This window comes from Musca vetustissima, unplaced genomic scaffold, assembly GCF_032173495.1.
Source record: "Musca vetustissima isolate MV318-11 ecotype Yass unplaced genomic scaffold, APGP_CSIRO_Mvet_v1 utg4050, whole genome shotgun sequence".
Taxonomy (NCBI): domain Eukaryota; kingdom Metazoa; phylum Arthropoda; class Insecta; order Diptera; family Muscidae; genus Musca; species Musca vetustissima.
In genome coordinates this window covers 46,500-59,276 of record NW_026874468.1, presented here as the reverse complement: position 1 = coordinate 59,276, position 12,777 = coordinate 46,500, and the positions used below count along the sequence as shown (strand labels likewise).

The 12,777-nt window shown below is 33.8% G+C and overlaps 2 protein-coding genes across 2 annotated transcripts in view; one reads left to right on the top strand and one right to left on the bottom strand.

Annotated features, from left to right (window-relative positions):
* Positions 1–6,701, top strand: part of LOC133333869 (ATP-binding cassette sub-family D member 3) — a 38,720-nt gene extending 32,019 nt beyond the window's left edge. The window contains exons 3-11 of the mRNA XM_061542181.1: positions 2,897–3,087; positions 3,179–3,276; positions 3,352–3,532; positions 3,617–3,899; positions 3,970–4,067; positions 4,725–4,815; positions 4,879–5,098; positions 6,032–6,206; positions 6,274–6,701. Coding sequence (XP_061398165.1) covers positions 2,897–3,087; positions 3,179–3,276; positions 3,352–3,532; positions 3,617–3,899; positions 3,970–4,067; positions 4,725–4,815; positions 4,879–5,098; positions 6,032–6,206; positions 6,274–6,687 — 1,751 coding nt within the window. The 3' untranslated portion in view covers positions 6,688–6,701. The remainder of the gene's footprint in view (positions 1–2,896; positions 3,088–3,178; positions 3,277–3,351; positions 3,533–3,616; positions 3,900–3,969; positions 4,068–4,724; positions 4,816–4,878; positions 5,099–6,031; positions 6,207–6,273) is intronic.
* On the bottom strand, positions 430–1,128 carry LOC133333879 (uncharacterized). The gene has a single exon (XM_061542192.1). It carries the CDS (start codon positions 1,126–1,128, stop codon positions 430–432), a length of 699 nt encoding a protein of 232 aa, XP_061398176.1.
* Positions 6,702–12,777: the final 6,076 nt, after the last annotated feature.

Genomic DNA, 12,777 nt, shown 5'->3' with positions numbered 1-12,777 from the left:
AAATTTTATTTATTTCAAATTAAATATTACGAATTTCAAATGGAATTTTTTGAATTTTATATGAAAAGTTTAAAATTACAAATGAAATATTGTAAATAACCAATTACATTATTCAATTGCAAATGAAATGTTATGAATTGCAAATTGATTTTTCGAATTACAAATGAAATTATCGAATTGCAATTGAAATGTTTTGAATAGCATTTGCAAAAAGGTGTAACATTACAATTGAAATGTTTTGAATAGCATTTGCGAAAAGGTGTAGTATTCATTCATTCGAATTTCAACTCACTCATACGGAATCAATTTGAATTTCCCCAAATATTTTTAAACCAATTTTGAATCAGTTTTAATTTTTATTATGTACAACAATTTTAGAATAAAAATTTGCCATTGATTATAAATTTGTCATTAACAAATATATTTCACTCAAAAACGACGATTTCGTCCTCGGCTGCGACTACGTCTACGATAACGCCCAATTGTTTCATATTTCTCTGGCTGCAATAAATCTTCATAATTCGATGCTTCATTTTCCTGAGATGTTGATGGTGGGCAACAATTATTTGATTGTGCTAACATTTCCGCCATATCTTCATTCGCCCCCTTTAACCTCATAAGACGCAATATTTTCTCCCACATCTGCTTACCGGTATCCATACAATTTCGATACAAACGTATTGATTTCCTTTTCACCACATATAAATGATCTGTTGCATAGCCAACGCACAGAAGAAATGTTAAACTTAATGCCGTAGTTACGCAACCCAATATATATTGTTCCCAGGTATTATAGATCTCCGGCGATAACCCAGCCATAAGTATTCCAATTTTACACAATTTACACGTTATCATTTCAATGGTACACCAAACAATTAATGCACTAAATTCAGTCAGGAGAAGACTCATTATTGTTTCGGTTACAATCTGACATACGAATGGTAAATGACGATATCGCAGGGGAAATAATTCCATATCCAAAAGTAAATCAAAAAATCCTATTATAAATAGCCAACTGGCTAGCGGTGGTGCCTTGGAACACAAATCCGATTTTTGTTTAATGAAAAACGATACGCCTAAAACGAGATGTAGGGCTGCTGTTATTGTCACTGCCGATCTGGAGACCATTTTTTGTGAGACGTTTTGTTTATTACGAATTTACGGAAAAATATTTTTATTTATTTTTTTAACAGAAGCTAAATAAATTTGATGTTAAATGACATTTAATACAATAGTATCTTCCCTACTGCAAGAATCTAAAGGGCCCCATACACCATAGGGCGTGCATGACAGCATTTAGACTAGTATTCCCTTTCAATCCGATGAATGTTTCCTATTTTTCCGATATCATAAAGGAAAAAAAATGTTATAATAGTAAAAAAATGCAGGTTCTCTTGTCCATATACAATTTTTAAGATGTCCTCTGATTATAATAGGAGATATTTATCGATACTGCCGCCGTCTATTGTTTCCCTTAAATCTGTCAAGAAATCGACCCTATGGTGTAGTGTATATTAAATTCCCTATTTGCAACATCTCGAAATATTTATCGGAGACTTTTGATCAGAATAAAATTCTATGTAGATTTTGCCATATACGCATGTTCCTTGTAATCACATTTTGAACATATACTGCTACTACTCTTAAGATGTTGTGAATTGTAAATATGGTATATACCAGGTGGTACGACACCACTACATTTTCGGTATTTTGGAGGTTTTAGACCATCGAAGTGATTGGAGTCTGATATAAATCTATAAAGAAATTGATCCACGTTTGTTACAGCCCCATATAAAGGTCCCATCACATTTTCGGTATTTTTAAGGTTTTAGCAATAATTTCCTATCGAAGTGGCTTTAATTTGACATATCGATTTTATGGAGGGCGAAAATCAATTTTGAAATAAATTTTCGATCAAGAGCCATATTTTCGGCACAGACATGACTCTCAAAGAAGGATATGAAATTGTTGTTGTTGTAGCATGTGAAATTGTTGTGTTTCCTTGGTCCAAGTTATTCTAGTTCTGGCTTCTAAGGCAACTCCGGACAACATTTAAGTAGCCATAGAAACATTTGAAATTTTGACATCTTATTTTTCACAGTTTTTTTTTTATCGGATATGTCGTTGTTATAATTCACGGAATCCTCAGCTATATAACCTTCTTCTTTGTTGCCTGCCACGAATGTAATAGCTTTTCATCCGTTCCGATCGACATTGGAGAGAGCTTTTCTTCACAAATTTACCTTGACCAGACGGTCTCACTTTGAATGTCGTACAGTATATTCCTCATCCATCATAGATGAATTCCGCTCGGCTAAAGATGAAAAAAAAAAATTCACTCTCCTCAATCTGAAGAGGTATGTCTTGCTATACTGTGGTTTATGCCGTTAATTTATGGACGCGAATTTCCGATTCGCCGCCTTTGGTAATTTTCGTTCATTTAATCCGTGACTCTCCACCAAGTTCCGCTAACTGCTTGTGACTGCATATTTAAATCACACATACTCAATGAATAGTTATTGGGTTTTCCAGAAAATATTCGTTAGGACCAGATGGCAAATGTAAAAAAGAATTTAAAGAAATCCATGATCTTTTTCACGGTTTCATTTGAGAAAAGTAGCAGTGCATTTTTGAACCCGCAATTTTAATTGCCGTTCTAAAATCGCTGTTGATGGTCCTTCTTCCTTCAAGGCAACCAATCACAATTATTCAGCATCAGAAAATATTGGCTCTAAATATCCTCAAAGGTAATAAATAGTCTGTCCTTTTGAACGTTACCTTTCCAAATAGTCACAATAACCTCTACCTCATGGTCATATATGGAATTTAGGTGCTGATCAGCATTTATACGCTTTAACCTTACTTTTCAATAATATGTTTTTTTTTTCATTTACAGCCATATTGATTCCCAGTTTTTGGAGTATGGAAAGTGGCCTCTTAGTCCTGGTGGCCGCCTCACTTGTTGGTCGATCGGTCAGTGATATTTGGATGATTCAAAATGCCACAGTTGTGGAAAGCACAATTATCCATATGAATAAACCCGCCTTCCAAAAAGCTTTAGTTAAATACTTAGCAGCATTGCCAATGGTAACAATAATACAAATAAAAAAATTCCATTCAAACTCATTTTTTTTCAAAATACCCTTTTATTCAATTTATTTTGTTTTTTTTTTTTTAGATTTCTGTTGTAACCAACATTTTGAAATGGAGTTTAGGTGAATTGAAATTACGGTTTAGAACGAATTTAACACATCATCTGTACAATAAATACTTGAAGTAAGTCCACGAATCGTTTAATGCAATTCTCAAATGCTAATTAAATGTATACCTTTTTTCAAAATTTCTTTTCAGTGGTTACACCTACTACAAAATGTCCAATTTAGATAATAGAATAGCCAATGCCGATCAATTGTTAACAACGGATATAGATAAGTTTTGTGAAAGTGCCACAGACTTATATTCGAATATCAGTAAACCGATATTGGATATATTCATTTATGTTTATCGTCTGACCACAACATTGGGCGCCAAGGTAAATTGTGAAAATGTTTTTTAAACACACACACACATCTTCTACAAATAGAATTCTTAAATAATTTCATATTTCCTTTTTTAGACACCCTCAATCCTTATGGTCTATTTGGTGGTTGCTGGTGTTTTCCTTACCCACTTGCGCCGTCCCACTGGCCGTCTTACCGTCGAAGAACAAAAACTGGAAGGTGAATTCCGTTATGTTAATAGTCGTTTAATTACAAATTCCGAGGAGGTAGCCTTCTATCAGGGTAATTCACGTGAAAAGTTAACGCTGTTGGCCAGCTATTCGAAATTACGTTCACATTTGCGTAAATTTTTGGAATTCCGCGTTGGCATGGGTATTGTGGATAATATTGTGGGGAAATGTAAGTAGCCTTTTTTTGATTCATTTTTTAAATTGATATTTGTGATGATCATTTTGTTATTATATGACAGATTTTGCATCTGTTGTTGGTTTCTATGCTGTGTCTATACCATTCTTTACACCCAATCATCCTTTGTTGTCGGGAGAAAATAGTGGAAAACGTTTACAGGTAAGTACAAAAACTGAAATGCCCATTGATATCAATTTTTGCAGCTGTAATCGCATGATTTGTTTTTAATCAGTCCGAATAAGTCGTACTTTCAAAAGGTATGGTTGAAGATGCTATGAACTTTTGCACTTTTGTTTATCGAATATGTTGGTGGGTTCGTAGAGTCCACAGCTACATAACTCTCTTCATTTTCTGCTGTCTGCTCAGAAGTTATAAGCTTTAGCCCTGATCAACATTAAAGTAGGATTTTCTTCGACAATTTACTTGACTAGAGGGTCAAAATTTGAATACTGTATTCAGCTCTGCTCGCAGATTTTATATAGATGATGCGTCGACTGCAATGAGTCTTAATATTTTCAGATTAGCTCTCATGGGTCTATTGATAGGCCTTTCATTAATTAAGCATGGAAATTTTTCTACAGAAAATGTTTTTTTTTTTATATTAGCACAACTTTTATTCGACAAAAATCCTCGGGCAATATACAAATATTTAATTTCTATAAGTTATTTTAGAAATAAGAGCCTTCTATTCATTAAACTAATTAGCTGTATTATGCTGCTACAGTTCATGGCTATATATTTGAACCCTTTTTGTCTATTTTTGTATTTCTCACTCACTCTCTTTCTACCCTCCACCATGTCTCCTTTTCCACTTAGGCTTACTATACATACGGCAGAATGTTAATTAAGCTTGCAGAGGCTATTGGTCGTCTTGTATTGGCTGGTCGTGAAATGACTCGTTTGGCTGGTGAGTATTGGTTTTGGTTTTAATACACACAAATGCATTTTATTTATTTTTTGTTCCACTTAGGTTTCACTGCACGAATGACCGAATTAATTAAGGTATTGAATGATCTCAATAAGGGTACCTATGAACGTACTATGGTCAACAATGCTCTAACGCATGAAACTGGTTTTGGCCCAGGCAAAGGTGAAATGGTGTTTGTTGACAATATTATTAAGTTTGAAAATGTTCCATTGGTGACGCCGAACGGTGATGTTTTGGTTAAGAATTTAACATTTGAGGTTAAGTAAGTATAATAATGTTTGCCAATTAAACTTAACTCATATAAAGATCTGAGTTCTGTATACAATGGAATCTGTGGTATCTATACAGACCAATTGGTCTTTATAAATATAAAGACCTATGGTCTCTATACACAAAAAGGTCTTTATAAAGACCTGTGGTTTCCATACAGACCAATTGGCATTTATAAAGACCTGTGGTCTCTATACAGACCAATTGGTCTTTATAAAGACCTGTTGTCTCTATACAGACCAATTGGTCTTTATAAAGACCTGTGGTCTATACAGACCAATTGGTCTTTATAAAGACCTGTGGTCTATAAAGATCTGTGGTCTATACAGACCAATTGGTCTTTATAAAGACCTGTGGTCTATACAGACCAATTGGTCTTTATAAAGACCTGTGGTCTATACAGACCAATTGGTCTTTATAAAGACCTGTGGTCTCTATACAGACCAATTGGTCTTTATAAAGACCTGTTGTCTATATACAGACCAATTGGTCTTTATAAAGACCTGTGGTCTCTAAAGACCTGTGGTCTCTATACAGGTCTTTATAAAGACCTGTGGTCCAACCAATTTAGGTCTTTATAAAGACTTGTGGTCTCTATACAGACCAATTGGTCTTTATAAAGACCTGTGCTCTCTATACAGATCAATTGGTCATTATAAAGACCTGTGGTCTCTATACAGATCAATTGGTCTTTATAAAGACCTGTGGTCTCTATACACATCAATTGGACTTTATAAAGCCCTGTTGTCTCTATACAGACCAATTGGTCTTTATAAATTCTTGATGTATCTATACAAACCAGATGGTATTTATAAAGACAAAAGGTCTCTACCCAATTGGTCTTTATATAAACCTATGGTCCCTATTAGTCCTTATATAACCCTATATATGTATGTTCCTAATTTTATATATTTATTTTTATTAGATCTGGTACAAATGTTTTGGTGTGTGGACCTAATGGCTGTGGTAAATCTAGTTTATTCCGTATTTTGGGTGAATTGTGGCCAACATGGGGTGGTAAAGTTGTCAAACCAAATCGTGGCAAACTTTTCTATATTCCCCAAAGGCCTTACATGACACTGGGCTCGTTGCGTGATCAGGTAATTATACATTTACAAATCAGTGCCTGTATGCTATAATCTAAATACGCAAAATTGGTTCTCACAGATCACCTATCCCCATACACGTGAAGATATGCGTCGTGCCGGCAAAACTGACGAAGACATTATGCAATATTTGGATATTGTACAATTGGCATATTTGGAACAACGTGAAAATGGTTTGGATGCCATTGAAGATTGGATCGATGTGTTGTCGGGTGGTGAGAAGCAACGTATTGCCATGGCTCGTCTCTTCTATCACAGTCCACAATTTGCCATTTTGGATGAGTGTACAAGTGCTGTATCTGTCGATGTGGAGGGTAAAATGTATAGTTATTGTCGTGAGGCTGGCATTACCCTATTCACAGTGTCGCATCGTAAATCCTTGTGGGTTCATCATGACTACTATTTGCAATTTGATGGTCGTGGTGGTTATGAATTCGGTCGCATCGATCAGGATAAAGAACAATTTGGTTCATAAATAAACACACAAATAGGCAGCACACAATAAATACACATACCCTTAACACACATTGGTTTAGTTTTGGTGGCAATAATGTACAGATAATAAAGAAAAACAACGAGCGTTATTCATTCATCCATTGCCCATAATTACATACGAACAAAAACAACAACAAATCAAAAATATTTGACTATCATATAGTGGCCAAGATTTCTGTTAGTGTAATTTTTTTATTATTTTTTATAGTTTTATTTTATTATTATAACTTTTTATAATGTGTAGAGCAATTGTGTTGAATTGATAATTTTTTTGTAAACTTGAAAACTTTCCATTGCACATGATGATTCCATTATTTTTCTTTATTAAGACAATAATTTTCCATTCGCTTTGAGCTATCTTAAAAAATAAATCTTTTTACAAACCTTGGAATTGATTTCCTTTTGAAAAAGTAATAAAAACAATTTTGGTGCTGGTTTAAGATAGGAATGAAAATGAAAAAAAATTGTAAATTACAAAAATTAAGAAACCACTTTTTTTAACTAATAATTAATTTAGAAATTCTTGCACACAAACACACACTCCTTTCTTCCATATATCCGAAATCCAGTCCTAATTTCGTTTTGTATAGAACCATTCAAACAAAAAAAAAACTATTTTCAACAAGCTTGTATATGTATGTGTGGTAAATTTGCTTAGATATATATTATGTGTATATGTAACAATAATACTAAAACCATAAACAAAAAAAGAATACGCATTTTTGTATTACAAGAAAATATAGAAATACAAAAAAAAAACAGGATTTACTTTTAACCAGTAGTTACTTTTTTTGATCAATTATTGTGTATAGATATATATGAATGTCATCTCTTTATATATACAAGCAACTGTATGTATATCTATTGAAAATAGTAAAATAAAAATGTGTAAAAGACAAGTGTTTTTTAATTGATGATTTTGTACACATTTATGCTTCACCATTAGGGGTATTTTGGTATTCCGGTTTCCCATCAAATTGGCTGTAATTTGTAATTCCAATTTCTGGGAGGCTGAGAAAAATCGTTGAAAAAAAAACTATTTTACAAAGCCCACACACAATGGCTCCGCTTTATTTTCTGTATGTTTATGCTTTTTTGTGTTTTAAGTTATTGGCCCGTCACCCGATTGTCGAGTATGTTTATGTTTTTCTAGCGAATTTTCAACCTGATTGTGTGTAATTTGCTGTGGCCCCAGACAGAGAATTTACAAATATGTAATACATATATACAAAAGTCCCGATCAATTTAAGGAAACACTCCACAAGTTGGAGTGTATAAAAAATTGGGTCCGGCCGAACCTTTCCGTCATTTTTACTTCTTATATATAATTTCAAAGACCAATACAAACGGGCTTTTTATTTTTTCGAAGGACCAAAACAAGGGTGGATTTTTTAACGATTATTTCTGTCAAGGGCAAACATAGACATGTTTAAAAAAATAGGACCAAATAAAAATTTGTGAAGAATATTATTTGAAAGACCAACACAAGCGTCGATTTTTTAAAGAATACATTTTAAAGACTCACACAGGCGGGGATTTTTTAAAGAGTACTTTTTAAAGACTAACTCAGGCGTGGATTTTTTAAAGAATACCTTTTTAAGACTAATTTTTTAGATCCATCATGGGCGTGGATTTTTTAAAGAATACCTTTTGAAGAATAATTTTTAGGTCCATTATAGGCCTGGATTTTTTAAAAAATAATTTTTTTCTTTCATGGGCGTGGACTTTTTAAAGACTAACAGGCTTCGATTTTTAAAAGAATACTTCTTCAAGGTCCATCATGGGCGTGATTTTTTTAAAAAATAATAATTTTTTAAGGATTATCATGGGCGTGGATTTGGATTTCTTAATGAATAATTTTTCAAGGTCCATCCATAGGCTTAGATTTCTTAAAGAATACTTTTTAAAGACTAACAAGAATACTTTTTTGAAGGACCAGCGCAAGTGAGGATGTTTTATAGATATTATTGATATTTATTTCCAGAAATTCCAATTTTTTTGACAAATTGAAAACAAATGCACCTCACTCAATAACGAACATTGCGATTCCGACCGTTACTCTCACTTCGTCGATTGTTACGACCACGATTTTTATATTTCGTTGATGGTGGTGGCAAAACTGCGTCATTGTTATAATATGAAGATCGAGACAAACGAGGTGACGAATTATATGGGCGTTGTGATAAATTTAAACTCCTTGGATTCGCCACATTATTGTTTTTCATATCCAAATATTTTCTCCAATAAAATTTCCCCTTTGCCGCTGCAACCATCCATAGAAATATGAAACTCATGGCTATGGTCACCACGCCAACTAAATAACGTTCCCATGCATGGTAATAATTTGCTGATAAACCAATCCCAATCAATATTGTTTTCAATAATTTCCAAATAATTCTCTGAGCAGTACACCAAATAAACGGAGACACGAATTTTGTTAGCAAAAGGGCACAAACGATTTTGACAGCAACCTGTGGTATACGGGGTATGTGATTGGAACGTTGAATCGACGATGCAATATCGAATACCATCATAAAATATCCAATCGAAAAGAGACATTTTGCCAAATTTGTTGTTGTTGAGCACGATACAGATTTGTCTTCAAATAGGAAATATGAGATAATCCACAACAGATGCAACGGGACAGCTGTTGCTATGGACGACATTTTTGATGCGTTTTTTTTTTTGGAAATTAAATATTATATTAAATATTAAAAGAATATATTAAAATATATTTATTTGAAATTGGTGTGTATTATGGAAAAAGAAAACAAATATTTTTTTCTATTGAAAACTGTTATTAATTGTCATCTAGTATACAGGTAACAGTACGTTTACATTTAACCGGATTTCGTTAACCCAGTGGGTTTCAATTGCCATTTCCTTTCCATATATGCCAAATAAATCCTCATAAAGTAGGTTAACCCCGGTAAAAAGTTCTAATGTACAAGGAGTTTAAGTTTGGTTATGTGTAACAAAATACTGGGGGCTTTATTGGAGCTGTAAACGAACATTTATTCAAATACTATGGGAGCCTTGATTGTGTCCTACGATATGATAAAGAATATTTTTGGAAGGACCGCTATAGGCGTGGGGATTTTTTTAAAGAATACTTTTTCGAGGTCCATCATGGGCGTGGATTTTTTAAAGAATACATTTTTAAGGACTATCATGGGCGTTGATTTTTTAAAGAATATTTTTTGAAGGACCGTCATGGGCGTGGATTTTTTAGAGAATAATATTTTGAGGTCCATCATGGGCGTGGATTTTTTAGAGAATAATTTTTTGAGGTCCATCATGGGCGTGGATTTTTGGAAAAATAAATTTTCGAGGACCATCCGTAGGTGAGGATTTTTTAAAGAATAATTTGTGGAGATCCATCATGGGAGTGAATTTTTTAAATAATAATTTGTTAAGGACTTTCATTGGCGTGGATTTTTTAAAGAATACTTTTTCGAGGTCCATCATGGGCGTGGATTTTTTAAAGAATACTTTTTCGAGGTCCATCATGGGCGTGGATTTTTTAAAGAATACTTTTTCGAGGTCCATCATGGACGTGGATTTTTTAAAGAGTACTTTTCGAGGTCCATCATGGGCGTGGATTTTTTAAAGAATACTTTTTCGATGGCCTGAATTTTTTAAAAAAAATTTGAGGTCCATAATGGTCGTGTATTTTTTAAAGAATAATTTTTCAAGGATCCATAAGCGTGAATTTTTTAAAGAATATTAATTCCCGACCCTATAAATTATATATATTCTTGATCAGGGTAAAATTCTAAGACGATCTAGCCATGCCCGTCTGTTGTAGTCACGCTATCTTCTGAAGGAATTTAGATAGATTGCCAAAATTGTGCATAGAGTCGTATTTTGTATACAGGCAGGTCAAGTTCGAAGATGGGCTATATCGGACCACTTTTCAACCCAATTTGCTGAAATTTGGTACATTGGGTTCATTTTGGGTACCAAATGCCTCCACTAAAAATTATAAATGTCGGTCCACTTTTTCTGGTAGCCCCATATAACGGTACCCCCAATTTATTTTGGGGGTTTTAAGTGATTTTTTAACCCGAATTCGCTGAAATTTGGTACAATGGGTTCTTATTGGGTGCCAAATTTCTCCACTAAAAATAATAAATATAGGTCCATTTTTCGCGTAGCCCACATATAAGGGCAACCCACTTTTCGATATTTTGAGGTTCTTGAGCGTACTTTTCAACCGAATTCGCTGAAATTTGGTACATTGGGTTTATTTTGGGTACTAAATATCTCCAAAACAAATTATAAATATCGGTCCTCTTTTTCTTGCAGCCCCCATATGAAGGTTCCCCCCAATTTACGGTAATTTGGAGGTATTTTTAAGCGCGTTTTTAAACTGAATTCGCTGTAGTCGCATATGGTGACAAATCTTCCTACCAAAAAATATTAATATTCACCCTTTTTTAAAATAGTTAGCTGATTAGTTCGGTGTGTAGGGGTTGTCCCCATATAGGCGTATTCTACCATAGTATAGGGGATAGTCGTTACTCGAAATAGTCAGTTTTACCCTACATATTATGGAATTCTAAGACGATTTAGCCGTCGGTTGTACTCATTCCGCTTTCTAAGGAAATCGTGATAAAAAACTCGAACCTGACGATAATGAAATATATCGGCCAGCATTTAGGTATCCCCCATATAATTATACCTTCCGATGGAAAGAATTGAGATACAAAACAAAACTATTGGGTTCGAAATTGACATATGTCGGTCATTAATTAGGCATAGCTTTCATATAACAATAACCCCCAAATATTCGCTAATTCCTACAGTATGTAATTTAACTTCATAATCTAAATTGCAGAATTTTGAGGATTGCATATTCTACCATGCGTTATTAGTATCAGTCCACGATTTGGGATTTTGATTAAAAATTGCTGAGATTTGTATTTGGTGCATACAATGGTTTACATAAACCGGTTTGTAGAATTATCGGTATAGGTTTACTTTTTGGTATATTCTCTATATTTTCATTTCAACTATCTGTCAGTATAAATATGTTGGAGGGTATCCAAAGTTCAGCCCGGCCGAACTTAACGCTTCTTCACATGTTTCAAACTTTGTTCAAGTTCGAAAATGGTGAATATCGGTTCACTCCTTCTGATACCTCCCCCACAAAATGATCAAAATTGTGCAAAAAAATGAATTTTATAATATGATTCGAACCGGGTATCCGTTTTAAACCAAACTTTGTACAAACTATTATCTTTACCAAACTTAAATCAAGGCCGAAAATGGGACCCATTGTTCCATTCCTTCTGGTACCTCCCCCACAAATGGTCAACATTTTCAATATTTACAAATCCAATAATAGGCTAATGATATTACCGCTTTGAAACACACTTTGCAGAACCTAGTATATTTACCAAGCCTAGAACAAGTCCGAAGGTGGGACCCGTCGGACTTCTCCTACCCCACAAAAGGGATAATCTATATTAATAAGAGAGTAAAGAGGACTGACCTAACGCCCAGACGAAACGGCTGAAGCTAAAATCTTGAAATTTTTGGTGCAGGTCACTCTTAGTCCGCAGGTGTCAGATAAGGCTGGGTTTTTAGAAATTCGTACTAGAACGGAACAAAAAGTACTACATATGGTACCATTTATATTTGGCGAACCGGTAGAACTAGAATTCTTAAATTTGATTTGAGGGTCACTGATGGAGTGTAGAAAAAATGAAGCAAAGGATTTTTTGGAAATGCGAACTATAAGTATCCGAAAAGTACTAAATTTGGTACAATTTCGTACCATGTGAATGACTGGAGCTAAAATCTAGAATTTTGGAATGCGAATTAAGGTCGATATAAGGAGTTGGTTTTACTGTATGTATAAGAAATGTACTAAATTTGGTACTGTTTGGAGAAATGGATGGAGCTAGTATCAAATTTGAAATTAACATTAAAATTTTTGAATTAAAATTGCGATATGTAGATAGTTTTGGAAATTTATACATTCTAATGTGTATGAAATGTGCATTTCGGTGAACCGATAGAGGTGGAACACTGAAATTTGGTGTTAAGTATATTTGGTACAATT